A 15,621-nucleotide genomic window follows, 5' to 3' on the forward strand; every position below is an offset into this window, starting at 1 on the left:
TTAGTTTTGTTACTTCACAGCAAGAAGTTTCTGGTTCAAATCCCAGCTTGGAGTTAGCATGTTCCCCCCCGGTACCTAGGTTAGGTAAAGCAGAAGCTTAATTTTCCACCTGAGTGAATGGTCGTTTGTCTTCGTGTGTTGGCCCTGTGATACGGTGGCATCCTGTGTAGTGTGTACCTTGCCTCTTGAATGTCTGCCGACAGTGGCTCCAGCTCCCTCTGCAATCCTCATAAGGATGAGCGGGAAAGATAACAGTTGGATGAAATCAACCCCGGCAACACACGACAGGTTATTAATTGCCTGAGGCCGAAAATGTCCTAATTAGCCAAGGTTGAACAATTCCTGTTGATAGTGATTGACGACAGTTGGCAGCAGTGTCCAAAAGAGCCGATGAGCACAGTGAGAATCAGTTCATGCCCCTCGGTATGGGGGGTGAGTCGTCTGACCTCTCTACCTTACTATCTTATTGAACCTGAAAATCGGTGCCAGTGAATGTCACGTTGTCCTTTGCAACAGTTTAAAAAGTACACGTACTCGGAGTGTTAAGACCCATTTGTTCCCGCTGCAGCCTGTCATGTTCCTTTCTATTTCTGTGCGTTCCACTACGTTGATGAGGAAATAGGTTGTAAAAGTTTTAAGGCTTAAAGGGAAGCGCTCTGGTTTGATCCATTAAGGGATGTGCTGGATTAACATCAACAGCCGGTGGCAACAGCCCCTGTCACTTTCCTACATTTTTCTGCTTGACGATCCAACCCGGTTGATCTTCTTGAACCCAAAAGCCCAGTGGCTGAATTTCTCCAGTTACATAACAGCCCTCAGGTAATGGGAGCGCCTCTTTACATGAGTGGAGAAATCGCATCATGAATGTCAATGTAAGCCCACCATCCATATATGGAAGGATTAAACCTGTAGAGTGTCAGAGGCAATCAATCTCAAATGATTGGCTTTAAATCCAAGTGGGATTTGATGCGCTGAATAAAAGCCGACAGTTATTCAGAGAAAAAGAATACAATTGCACTTGTTCCACTCAGCACACAGTCGTATTTTATTTTACACAAAGGCAGAGGGACGGCAAACGTCTGAGTGCAAAATCTGGAGGCATTATGTTTTCTGGTTGACGAGCCGAGCAACTCAACATCAACAACCAGCTGCAAAATATGAGAGTGTGGGGGGGGACGACAGGTAGACAATGTTCATATCGCTGTGGAGGAGGAGATCATCATTCCTTCATATACTGCATTTCCCAAATGAAGAATAGATATCTCACTGCATATCGACTGCATAAATCATTAAAATACTTTTTTGTAACAAATGGTACAACTACCTACATATTCCCTTCTTCCAAATGAGAAATCTCTTGAATAACATTACAGCTAATTCTCTTCTAAATTGATTTAGTTATTTAATTACATTTCAGCTCTGTGTCATTTTATAGCAACGTCTTGACCCTGCGGTAAATATGAAATCACATTTAGTTGTATATATTGCATGAATTTGATCATAGTAGAAAAATCTGCATAAGAATAACTTACTAACTGATGGTGTAATACGCAACAATGTAATGATCCCAAATCGTTTTTCTTATATCTGGTTGCAAAAAAAGAATCCTTCATTTTGGATCCTATAAGTCAGGAAGGCAGGAAGCGATGTGACCTGAAGTAGTTTTGGTTTATGAGCTTATTTGACCTATCACAGGCTGCTAAATCAACTGTTCATCACAGAGAAATGAGGGGATACAAATCAAAAGTGCATCTCTCTCTCTTTCCAGGCTCCTCTAGATTTGCTGCATGGCCGTCAGATTGGGACACACCTAGAAGACACCGGGTGGGATGTAAGGAGGAGAGAAGAAATGCATCCTGGTTAGTAACCTCAAAGTCAAAGTCACTGAAATATGATCCTGGTACAAAATAACGGTTGAGCTACGCACCTCAAACTCTGTGCCAGTGCATGCCTTAATATCCTCTGGAGTGAGCCCCTCCCATACTTCTATTAGAGTCAGGCCTTTTGTCTGATCCACATCAAACACAGCCTGGTAGAAAGAGAGAGGGCAGAAAGAGACGGAGGGAGGGAATAGATAAAAAGGATGAGAGCGGGGATGACAAGACACAAACACAAAATAGTGGGAGGGATTATTTCCTTAATATATGGCTTTAAATCCTATGATGTGTGTGTGGTCGCCAGCGTCACAGACGAGGATGTGGGAGCCTCGGTTATCAAAGTGAGCTAAAAGAGAAGAACAGCCTAGGGAGTGGTCGGCAACCAGGAGTTGGAAGTAGCCTGCTATGAACCGCTTTTTTATGAAGGTTACTGGAGGGAATTAACCTTTATACAAATATTAGATTAACGGATGCAGAGAAGGTTTTTCCTTGTGCCATTGGATAACATGAATTAAGCTCACAGGGTCAAAACAGGTAACTCAAAGACGCAGGACCCATTCTATGGCTGTTAGAGTGGATCTGCATTGACTTGACACAGTGCATTTGGGTCATTTATAAACCAATTCAATTCTGGTGGTTATTTTTATATTAGAGTATGTAGCGTGAGTTATTCGTTTTCCTCTCCAAAGGACAGAGGACAATCACCTTTGCTTTGCGTTTACCCGCTACCACTGGTGTAGAAAAGCAGAGTGGGGGGGAGACTACTCTTGAGCTACCATAGAAGAGTGTCATCTATCAATAATTATACAAGGTTAAGATATCACTGAGTTTCTGAGGTTACTTGGGCAATCTCTTTACACTTCTCTACAACCTGGGATTCGTGCATGATAATTGTTGTTCTACATACTTAAATATGCACAAGCACAAAATGTGAAAATCTGACTCCCACCTTACAGATGAGATAACACACAGTTTATGCACAAAAACTCAGAGTCCAAGGTGATTCATAAATGAGGCCCCTGGAGCTTTCAACATGTCTGACAGTGACACTTCAGACAACTGACCTGTACGAACTACATCGCCATGTCTTGAGCCATAATAATTTTTCCTTCCAGGGCAGTGATGTACACGATCAGCCACAACATTCAAATCTGTAAAATGTGCTTTAATGCTGCGGCAGATCTTTCTTACTTGGTTGCTTTTACTGGAAAAGATGGTCAGCATCAACACAACCTCTACTTTTTTGTTTGTGCCTAATAAACTTATTTTAGAAACAGTCTTTTAGAAGACAATTCTAGAGAGGATACTTTATTAAAACCAATTATTTCCAGACTGCTGCTTCTCAACACAGGTTTGATGTAACAAATAGGTAAGCGAAGCCCAGTGTGTCCATTTTTACATAATAACCCTTGAGACTGAATCTGCAGCCGTGCCATTACCCACATGTATGCACACAATTCCAAAAAATAGGTTTTAAAGACAGCCGAGGCGCTGGGAGCCGAGCTGGGTCCTGTGGCTCTTCTCAGCAGGGGCTGACAGGCCAGGCCACCAGCACATCCCGGCCAAGCCTGTCAGGACTCTCAGCTCATTAGGACCTCACACACAGTGACAGGGCAGGAGGCGGCTATCTCACCCCAATATAGCAAGGCAGATGGAATGTCACAAGGAACAAGGGTCTATGGATAACGCAGACAAGAGTCTCTAAATGTGACACGCATCACGAGGGAATAAGGGAAATCGATGTTGACTATAGGTGCGGCGACAGTGTATAGATACGGCAGCTGCTGTGTTTATGTCAATGTCTCCGTTTGATCTAAGTGGGAACATTTTAAAGCAATTAACTATCAACTGAGCTAGTTTATAATACCAACACTTAAGCCATCTGTTTGCAAAGCAGCCTTTATGTTGTGAAACTGCTGAGTCAATTTCTCTCACAATAGTTAAAGTCACCACCATTATCCAGATTCATATGAGGTACTAAACTGCCAGTGTCGTCCATTTGTGGTTTGGTGAGTAGTGGGTCGAATTTCCTGTAACAGTAATACACCAACAACATTCAGCCGATTTAACGCTCTAGTCTAGACAATCGAATTAGAAATGAAAATTTTACTGTCCAACAAATAAACGTATCCGATACGATTTCAATGAAATACAGCAAATGAAAAGGGCTCAATTTTGAGAAATTTAACAAGTGCTGTCACTGGCATTGGCTTTATTACAGGAAATGCCACAGGTAACGGTTTTCTGGGCCCATTATGATGACTGAATTATTCAGGGGCCTTTCTACTCAACTGTGAATGACATTGGCAATTACTTTTTTTCTTTTCTTATATTTAAAACAGGAAATAATTATCTAAATAACGTTCGAGGAGAAAAATACTAGGCGGTGTGTAGACTTTTGTAAGGGCAGCAACTTAAGCACCATGAGGCAGAGAAGTGAGGCGATTTACTAATTGTGGTACATAAAGCACACAAACGCGCATGTTTTTATGTCCCCCTAAGGACAACAAGAGAAATACCACATCCTGTGTGGAACTGTGGTTAAGAGAGGAGAACAGGTGATGTTATAAAATGCTCCTGCTCTATAGAGAAGCAAGAAAAACACCCCCTAAGGCAACAGGTTCCCCATGACCCTCGGTCTCAATTCATTGCACCACGATTTAGGACACTTGGAATGGCCATCCCTCCTGGCAATGGGGAGTAAAGGAGGTTGTTGTGTTTGTGAGAATATATTGTCTATGTAAGCATCGTCGTGTGCATCTCTGTGGATGGAAAAAACATTTGGTTTCAGCTCTCATTTTGCAAACATATAGATTCTAATGGAAATGTATATAATGCAGCGTTTGTAGTGTCTAATCCTCAACTGCTGAAAGTTTCCTCTTGTGATCACCACAACAATCATTTTATTTTTTTACGTTGTGCTTGCTAATAAGGATCAAAAGGCTTAAAAATAAGTCCGCTATATTTAATCAATTGGAATACGAGTTGCTGAATAAAATGTGACTCTTGACTTCAGTTGTTAAACTCGACAACACATTCAGATATTGTGTCCTAATTGGTTTTGTGTCCAGAGTGGGAAAACAAAGTTGTCGTACTCGCTGGAGACCTCATCTTCTGTGTTTGTCTTCACACCTTGTCCTGTGAGATCGTTAAACAGTTGTATGTACTTCAACTGTATTAGTACAATCTCTTCTGTGGGAGCAGTAAAGTTTCAGCATGGGGCCTTACAGACTTCTAAATGGATACTTTTATTGATCAGTGTTTACTGACAATCACAGACGACAGGTTTTCTCTTCATTGTTGTCATGAGGATGTTGATGCAGAGCAGATTGGGGTTTTATCACTAGTTAAATTATGCCTCAAGGAAGCCAATATCCTGTCATAGGCACATTCGATTACATTGGAAATTAAACTGGAGACAGGAAATTATTACTCGTTTTGTGTTGAGTTTGAAAGCAATTCTCAAGCCCCGTTGTGCTTTTAGTTAAGGTGTCAGCTTGCCTTTTAATGTCAAGAACAAAAGTGTACACGATAATTTGTGAAGCAAGTCTATTATATACACAAGAGTAAAATCAACCCATTCACATGTAAATACCCAAACTTGTATGTTGTTTCTGCGGCATATGCTTGCTTATTGTGCACACTGCATAAAGGGCTCCACACACAAAACAAACAATGGAAACAACAGTGGCCGTCCCTGTGGATGATGACAATGAACGATTTTTTGGCTATAGTGAAATTTCGGATCAATACTGTGCTAGGTAAGCCAAACCCATTATTATTCAGCAGGTAAAGTTTATTGATGAAATAAATTTGAATAACTCAGAAGAGGATGACTGACGAAAATGATGTGACTGTTTTTGTCGTCTGCTACATCCATCCCTGTTGAGTATGACTAAACGTGCGAATGAGGGAAGCTAATTAAGTGTATTTGAGTCTTAGCTACAAATACGCAATACAATCTTTTGGCTGCCCTATTGTATCCTAGTTTTTGGCATGGCAAACTTCATTCAGATTCAGGTACAGCCTGGAAGAGACAGTCAGTGAAGGAGGGCTGAGGAAATTTAGTGCAGCTGAGCAAATACAGAATGGATTCTCCCAAACTGTTTACATGTCCAGTCTGACCTCACTGATGTGGTGTCAAACAACCTAGACTTATTATATCACAGCATTTCTGTTCTCTTAATGTTTACTGCAAATGTTTCACAGAAACATTTGCTATTTTCCAATGAACCAGAATGAATGGAGACCGTTTTGTTTTGTTGACGCTTGATTCCTATTTTGTCTTAGACTGCTTCCCGTGTCTGCGTAGGTTGTCTCTGGGTACTCCTGCTTCCTCCCCCAGTCTAAAGACATGCAGCTTAGGTTAATTAAGCTCTGAATTGCCCAAAGGTGTGAATTTGAGTGTGGGTTGTTTTTCTCCATATGTCAGCTCTGTGATGGAGTGGAAACATTTCAAGGATGTATCCCACATCTCGCACTAATGTCAGCTGGAATTGGCTCAGGCCCCCTGCGCAACTCTCATAGGACAAGCGGTTTAGATAAGGGATAAAGCCAAATATGCAATAATTGTTTTGTCAATGATCAAGGTTTCCATTTCAGTGCAATAATCCAGTGGCGGAGCTATAATTTTTCGAAAACCAAGGGCCATAAATGAGCCACAATTTACACAGAGGGGACAATTATATGTTCAACATCCATGCACAATTCCTGATTAAGTGCACATTTAAGTAATTCTTTGTTTACTGGTAGCTCTATAGGTTTGATCAAAGCCACACATAATTGTTCCCTTTTAAAGCATATGCTTCCAAAAAGCTTAGCTAATTCAAATAATATTTACAAATTGTCGTATTAAGGGTTTAGTATTCAATGTAAATATTGTTAGTTTGCCCCCCCCTGACTCCTAACCGGCTTTCAGCTTGGGCCAGTGTCCCCCCCTTGGCCTCGCCACTGGATCCGCCCCTGTGATAATCATAATCTGACCCTCAAGCGAATCCCTATTTTATACAAGTGCTGTTTGACAACAGAAACAGAAAGTCGTTAATAACATCTTTATTGTGCAGTTGAGTATATTGGTTTTCAGTACAAACACTCACTGCTATAGCTGGAGGTGGCAAAAAGTTGGTTTCTAAACATTGCAGCCGAGTTAAACATCTAGGAGGCTGACAGGCTGACATTCACGTGTCAGTATTCTGAAAAGCTCAGTTACACCTGTCTAGACTATACAAAGAGAGACCAACGCTGTCAAAGGAAGAGAGTTTTCACAAGGCCTTCAAGTAGGGGTATTTTCGAATGTATTTACAGCACAACAGAGACGGTATCAAAAGAATGAAGTAGGAGGGATGTGGAGGTCAGCAGTGAAGTGAGAAGGATGAGAAAATAAGAGGAAAATATGCATTGATAAAGATGGAAGGAGCTGAAGGAGGACATAATATAGAATTCAAGATAATTAAAAAGGCTTGGGATTTAATAAGAAAATAGTATTAATGAATAGAAGGGGATGGGAAGCAGCAGGAGATGAAATGAGAAGGTGGGGGAGAGGAGGAGGAGGAGTTGGTGCCAGTGTTCAAGGGGTATTAGAAAGAGCTTTAACCTTTATAAATGTTGACAGAAATCTGCTTGCTGAGAAATGTTGCGCAATCACCACATAAGCCAGCCGAGCAGAAAAGAACAGACGGGGGCGGTGGCGGGGTGGACACGCTGTCTTACTTTGCCCCTGACAGGTCATGTTTTCAATGAGCGAGTTCCAAAGGCAATAACCATCAGAGTAGCAGGAAACTGACCAGTATACATAGGGACATAAAGACTATATGTCCACTGAGATCTGCTAGCAGCCAGAACCTGGCTTTGGACTTTTTTTTATTTGTTTTTGTCAGCTGTACCCACAACCCCTACATTTCCGAATCAGAGCTGCATTCTTCTTTTTCCTCCAGCTGCTCTCTACCCTCCATCTTCACTTAAAAAGAAAAAGTCACCCTAAGACTATCTCCAGCCCTTTTCTGAAAGGATAAGTTCTACCTATAAATGGAACAGTAGTAATTCCAGTTAAATGGAGTTTGAGTGACAATCTCGGAGGAATGTGAATGATTCATGCTCATTCAAGACTCTTTTTCCGTTTTTCTCCTCACCATATGTGCTGCCGAGAACAACATCTAAACATAATGGTTAAGATAATAACTTTATTTGTATAGCACCTTTCAATACAAGTAACGAAGTGCTTTACAAAAAGCAATCAGAGTTAAGAAGATAAACATAATAAAGGTCATAGACATCATGCGATAAAAGCTTTTTTATTTATAGAGATGTGTCTTAAGAAGAGATATAAAAGAGGTGACTGATTCTGCGAGTCTAATCTCTTCTGGCAGATTGTTCCAAAGTATAGGGGCCCTAACGGAAAAGGCTCTATCTGCTTTGATTTTCAACCTTGATTTTGGAATGGCTAGCAACGTTTACTAGAGGATCTCTAACTGTAGTGAGCTTTTCCCGCAAAAATTTAAGAGATGCAGCTCCAAAGCTCTCGCTCACTGTGAGATTGAGCAGTACGATTTTCCACAATAAACCCCAAGGTCTAATTAAAAAAAAAAAATGTGGATAAACTCCCCTACCTGCCAGGCCATGGGTATTGTTCCCAGCTTGCAAGCATGCCAAGCAATACTAGGAGCCTCAGGTTGAATCTCTTCCATCCCTGACACTGTGCTTTTTAAATTACCTCAATAATTTCCACCACAGAGATGAGCAAAGCTCCACTTTCTCTTCCACCTCCTCCACAGAGTTTGTGTCAGTTGGGTTCAGGAGTCCCTTCAAATGTTCCCCCCTTCGCTCTCTCCATCCCGATTTATCCGGCAGTTTGCCAAAACCTCTTGAAGCCAGCACAAAATCATTCTCCATGGCCTCTCAAACTCCACGCACACCCACATGGAGTCTAGTCAATTTTATTCATAAGGCCAGAAATCAATAATCAACATTAAATCCCTGAGTGTTTGCCTCTGCAAACACCACAGCTGAAGTGCGTCTGGCCAGAAATCTCTGTCTGTCACGTGATTCATTCAATATTAATAAACTTTGAACAAACACGTGACCAGTGCTCTGAAGAAGCAGCGGCTGGGACTAATCAACATAAGCAAGGTTGTCAATCCCGACTAATGTGCGTTCACGACAACAGCGGGTTCTGACGACAGCAAGACAACTGATTCTCCAGTTCGGAGTTCCGTGTCGCAGTCAAACTTCACTTAAATTTGAATGAACAAGTGAACAGCTCTTTGTGCAGAAAGAGGTGACACAGCTGCAGGGTTCTGAGGACCCTCTCTACTGGCCACAGCTGCAGGTCACTTTTACAGCTTTTAACACAAGCATGTTAAGAGCGGGCACTGCACTAATCATAAGCAACAACCACAATAATAATAATCATAATTTACATTTCATTTACGGGAAACCAACCCCAACCATGGAAATCAATAACCATCCTTCGACAGAAATCAACTGATTGAATTAGTGTTGATTTAATAAATGGAATTTCTATCTACCAGTGTCACTCTGTTGAAACATATCAAACCATCAGTGGCTTGTGTGTGTGTGTGTGTGTGTGTGTGTGTGTGTGTGTGTGTGTGTGTGTCTGGTGTGCATGCATGTGAGGCAGATGTAATTGAAAGATAAAGAAGCAATGTGTGTGACTTGTGTTTCACCAGGCTCACTGACTCTGTACGCCTGTGCTTGTTGCTTTAATATTCAGGGAACTGACTGACGGTGATATATTGGGACTGCAAACTGTCAACGTTTACATATTAACTGTTTGTCTTCAGTCAACCCACTGACAGCAAGGTGGGCCATTTTATTACTTTGCAAGGTGAACTGTGATAGAAATCATTTAGAAGTGACTAAAATCTGTAGCAAATGTTTAAATAATGATAAATAAATCAAGAAAGCATCATCCAGGTCTTTTACAGGCTAAGAGTTAGAGTCAGAGACCAGAGCTTACTTGAGTAAGCAGTTCAAATTTATGACTAATGGCTAATCCATCCATTCATGCATGTATCCATCCATCCATCCACTTGTATTTAAATTTAGGATGGTGAAGACAATGTTTGCATATATGAAATACATATAAAATGATCAGAACGCACCTTCTCTGTGATGATACGATCCACACACTGTTTCCCCGTCAACGGCAGGCTGCATGTGTCCAATATCTTGTGTTTTCCTCCCTGAAAGAAAAGAGCAGCAGATTAAAAGAAAAACTAAAGTAGAGGTAATTTAGTCAGTTCAGTTTGCCAGACACAAAAGACCAGTGTGTTCATACTTTCAGTGATGCAGCATAAACCTTAAAGTACCCAGGGTTCAGATGGTTATGTACTCTGAGGCTAACCCTGAGGGGTAAATACACCAAATATTCCATTTAATTGTATATTTCAGTTTCCTTGCCAGTCAGGAAATAAAAGCCCACATCCAAACACCTCAAACTCTGCCTGAAAAACACACACCATACATCAACCACCACCCCCACCTTCTCCATCATGAATGAACACAAGCTTCAGGGGAGGAAATTTATTCTCACCTGCTGCACCATCTGGACTACAAATGGGTGCCAGACAGGCTCGCATTAGCAAAAAACTGCACGCTTCTGTGAATAGTGAATGTTACGTTGCCCTTGCATCATATCAGACTGGACTTTCTATAAGTAAACCAATTCAGCTGGATTGCCCAACAGCCTTTGTCAGAAGCCCTGCAGCACCAGTATAACTAATATGCTGCTCCTGAAACCCAGAGTCAAATTGTAGACTCGAATTAGCCAACGGCAAAATAACGGGAGATGGTTTGTGTTCTGAATCTCATCAGAATGAGCCAACACTCTCTGGTGAAGAGGCATTAAGAAATCCATTAACAGAATTATCTTTAATCAGTCATAACTCTCAGTCATTATGATGAAAGTAGATACAGAGTGTACTGGTGAAGGTTTTAACACAGGAAAAGGAAATTGGAAATTTGATTGCTTGCTTGCTTCTGAGTGTTTTGTGCGCGCATCCAAACACACAAACAAACACAAACACAAACACAAACACAAACACAAACACACACACACACACACACACACACACACACACACACACACACACACACACACACACACACACACACACACACACACACACACACACACACACACACACACACACACACACACAAACCTTAGCTGAATGCTCCATGGTCACCACCACCTTGGTTCCGGCACTAGCCACCAAATCCATGGCTCCTCCCATTCCCTTCACCATCTTACCCTAAGACAGGAAGAAAGAAATTTAATGAAGTTTCAGTTATAACATTTATTTATGGGTGGACAATGAAATAAAATCCAAAACCAACAAAGAGTACAGGTTTTAAAATTACTATCACTTCCACTGTAGCCTACAACAAAACCATAAAATATAAAAGTTTCTGTGTCTTCAGTGCAAGAATAAAATGTAATGCTTTGTGCAGAGTAAAAGTCTAATTTTATCCATGCACTAAAAAAAATAAGACCCAGCAGAAAAAGTCACACAGTGAGATAAAGGAAAGGAGCAGAAGATTAAAATGAATCTCCAGTATGAGAAACTGTGGTGAGGTAAAACCAGATTGTCCAATTAAAGAGGACAAAATGTACTTTACCTCTGTTTATTCCAAAAATATTTTGAGAGAAACATTTTATTTTAGCTTGTTTTATTACTCCCCTCAGTTATTATAATGCATCACTTTTCAAATGAATTGATAACTAGAGGCAGTGCCACAGCCAAATTCAGTTTAAGAAACAAAAAAGTGCAATGAAAAATTAAGTACACAGGTTGGAAAGGATTCCAGGTTAACAAAACACTGCATATTAAGAAGTGAGAATGACAGCGAATACACCAAGTCTTCATTGTAATAAGCCACAACACAACTTTTAATAGGGACAATTTCTCTTTCCATTTCCATTTCTTTTAAATAACCAAAGTGTGAACCTGTAGATTACAATCTAAATCACAGCTAGCAGAGACCACTAAAGGCATGTGTTAAAACAGAATAGAAATGATATTCCTTCACTAGATCACCCTCTCTGCAATCCATAAATATCCAGATACCATTGTATCCTGTGATAATCAGTCCATTCTAACAAAATGCAAGCAGAGCAGGCAACAAAAGATTTGCAATGAAGGAAACCTCAGGAGGCATATTTGAGCTATATGAATTAAACAGTCAAAATATGGGCTTTAGAACATGTATCAATTCTCCCATGTTACACCCCATCTCCCCGTTATAATTCAGTGAGTGAACAAAATCAAAAAAAATGATTTATTGTATAAAAAAGAAAAAAGTTTAGAAAAATCTGAATTAATGTTAAAAGCAAGCAATCGGAAAGATCATCGCTGCCACAGAACTGCCAGCTGAGCCGGGTGAAAAACTGTCTTCCCGTACCTCATTGCTCCCAATAAGGAGGTTTCCAAATAAGGTTGACATGCAGATATGGCCGCAGGGTGACGGCTGAGTAACTGAATTAAAATCCCATTTGCTCATCAATCATGTGAGGAGCCTGCTTTGCTTTCTGCTCCCTACCAGAGGATATATATGCCAAGTGTGGTGCATCATAAGGATACCGTCTGCCTCCGGGGTGGCCAGCTGGGTGGAGGAGATATCAACAGTGAGCGGAAAAAGGGCTGGGAGAGGGGAGGTGGGGTTGAGGAAGTAGGGAAAAGCAAAGACCTTGGATATGAGAGAGGCTGTGTTTAATGTCATCGACTTGGCTGTTTTATCTCATCGAACACCAGTTGAAAGTTTACAACTATAAAAGCTCACTTAACATCCTAAACTAGAAGGGGGCTCAGTAGTCCACTGAGGCCCAGATCGGCACCCAAATTGAATGGCTTCTTTCTCCACATATATCAAATATCTCCACCAAGTCGGATTTTTGTGTAAATCCGTATTGTAGTTTTTGTCTTATCTTGTTTGCAATCGAAGCAGCCAAAAAACAAACGGACAGGGGTGAGAACGTGACCTCTTTGGTGGAGGTAAATAAATCATGAAAATCTTTGTTATTAAGACATTACACACTTTGACTTTTAACCTTCAAGCACAATGTCTCCACCCTTTTCTTCCCTTCAGGGTTTTCATTAAACACATAGTGACTCCTACACAATGATACTCTAAAAGGGGAACCGTGTCCCTTTTCATAAATCAATGTTAATGCACTTTCAAAAGGGCTAGGTGGTGTGTACAGGCCCTGGGGGGACAACACTGGTAGTGGCAGATCTGGATTTACAGCTGCGCCCGAGCCAGACACCTGCTAATGTACTCCACCTATCGGAGAGGCTGCTGTTAATCAAAATCTGTTAAACATCCATGTGAAATAACTGGTCCGGTTATGATCAATAAAATGGGTCAATATGATAATAAACATTTGAAGGAAATCACAAAATGATCTTGTTTCATCTCCGGGGGGGGAAATTATTCTAGTGGAACCAACCTTACATATATAAAAAAATTGATTGGTTGTATGTTTCTATGGAAAGATGCATTTACACAGACTGTGTTGCATTGCAGAGACAGCTGCCAGCAACACAGGGTATGACTGTGTGCTCACTGTGAAACGTCTCAGTAATGTACACGACCTTGCTAGAAAGAAAAGACTAATAATATAATATTACTCTGGAGACTTCCAGGCAGGTGTGGGCTCTAGGAATGGATTAGCTAATAACCTATTTGATCCGGCTCAATTATGTGATTTAGTTTAATCCAATCATGCCCTTTTGGTTGGGTTTGCATTCCAGGCGTCTTCCTGATCACCTGCAACCACGGAAGCCAAATATTGTGGATTTTTGCTTCTTAATACTGGAGGCATCCTATTTATAGAATTCCATTCGGACAAATGGACAGTTTCATTGATACATTGAATATGAAGGCTGTCATAGTCTGGCTGTTCTACCAGTGGAACCTACACAGAAGAACTCAAATGGAACATATATTTTGTCAGAACAATTTCAACAAAAAGAAATATCCTCTGCCCAAGTCTCCAGTGGTGCGTTATTTACTCATTTAATTTATACAGCTCTGATGATATTAACCTTGCTGGTCCCACAGGTATTGAATTTCCTCCCCACTGTGATTGTATCCATATTCCCACTGTAATCTTAGCACCATATAGGAAAAATTATACCTGGAAGTGTGTATCTATCCACAGAAAGTACTCTGAGATATCGCTCCTTTAAAATATTCAAACGTACAATAATAAGCTCTTGCCGCAAGTCATCTTTCAATTAAAACAATAACAAAACACCTAGTTTGATGACGTCATGAAACTGCGTAGAATCATGGTGGTTGCTGTCTTCACCATGATTGCTGATGAGAATCAAACTGACGCCACTCGGGCACAAATCCTGTTTACGGAGGAGGTCTTGCATTTAAGTTTAAAGTGCACAAACCGCAATAAATAATCTTGATCTATTACGAGTGGAAAAAACTGTGGTTTTCCTTCGCCATACGTTCTGTGATCCAAGAGTTATAGCAGAGATGGGCAAAGCAGATATAATGTAATCGAAGGTAACCAAAATTAAATGTCCCGTTACCTTGAATAAAATTGGGGATTTGATGATGTTAATACACAAGTGAACAAAATATAAAATTTGGATCATATTCGTACAGAATGTTGTATTTGTTGCATTACATATTACATTCCGATTAGTATAAGAAGGCATTTCTATGTTAATTTTGTAGTTATTTATTTCGCTGCTTCACATTAGAGCCAGTAATGAGAAAATCGTCTTACATCCATTTCACTTTTTTTACTGGCTTTGAAATTAATCCTTGCTAGGGGGGATATACAGTAGCCTACACATATGCTAATTAAATAGGCGTTAAAGAAAATTTAGGTCAGGGAACAACCATTCAGAATTTAATGGCTTTAAAAGTGAGCGATAATGTGCGGGACTGCAGGAGGCAGCACTGGTTGTGCAGAGCACAGATAACATGGAAGTTCTTAAGTCCAAGCTCTGCTGTGATCGCAGCCATCATAATGTGCGGGAGCGGAGACAATGATATAGACAGTCCCACTCAACCAACAAGTTTTTCTCAGAGAGCCCCCACTGGCACACAACAAAGACTCTTCCTGTGGTTTATTATTCTGTACTTACAAAACTACTGTTCTCTATATGGGCAGGATAATGGGCTGAGAGGGGTAGCAATTCAAAGACAGGCGGGTGTTTTTCAAAGCAACCTCTGCATGCAAGTGTGTATGTCTTCGATAAGGAACGCTAAGAAAACAAAAACCCTGTCCAGTCAAAGTGATTGATTCAGAAGCGTATAGTTTCTATGACATAAGGGATCCTAAATATGCTGCTGTGGCAATAAGCTTAGAGAGTTTTGTACATATTTTTATTTGTGTTGCCATGGCAACAGAATACCAGTCCCTCATTTGTTGTGCAAGTGTTCACTTTCCAGTCAGTGGCAGGAACACCACAGAAAATGACCCCCTTCACAATCTAAGAGTTCCCACTTACCAGCTGGCTTCCTCTGTCTCTCTCTCTCTTTCTCCCCCTCAAATTCTCGGACAATCTCCGCTGTCTGACACAAATGGCTCTCTTTTTTAATTACATAGCGACTGACTGCCACGATCCTTCGTTACCCAGACAACTAATGACGAGAATCAAGAGGATGAGAGACAGGACTGACAGGGACACAATGGACAAATGTGTTGAAAGTACATGTAAAACACAGCTGTGTAGTGTACAATACAGTGTAATCTAAT

General features: G+C 40.8%; 1 protein-coding gene across 1 annotated transcript in view; it reads right to left on the reverse strand.

The window, feature by feature from the left end:
• Positions 1–1,018: 1,018 nt before the first annotated feature.
• oxct1a (3-oxoacid CoA transferase 1a) overlaps positions 1,019–15,621 on the reverse strand; it is a 37,854-nt gene continuing 23,251 nt past the window's right edge. Inside the window, exons 14-17 of the mRNA XM_061072315.1 lie at positions 11,060–11,149; positions 9,998–10,078; positions 1,928–2,029; positions 1,019–1,810 (exon numbers count right to left, since the gene is read on the reverse strand). Of these exons, the coding sequence (XP_060928298.1) occupies positions 1,775–1,810; positions 1,928–2,029; positions 9,998–10,078; positions 11,060–11,149 (309 nt within the window). The 3' untranslated portion in view covers positions 1,019–1,774. The remainder of the gene's footprint in view (positions 1,811–1,927; positions 2,030–9,997; positions 10,079–11,059; positions 11,150–15,621) is intronic.

Source organism: Limanda limanda, chromosome 5 (genome assembly GCF_963576545.1).
Source record: "Limanda limanda chromosome 5, fLimLim1.1, whole genome shotgun sequence".
NCBI classification, from domain to species: domain Eukaryota; kingdom Metazoa; phylum Chordata; class Actinopteri; order Pleuronectiformes; family Pleuronectidae; genus Limanda; species Limanda limanda.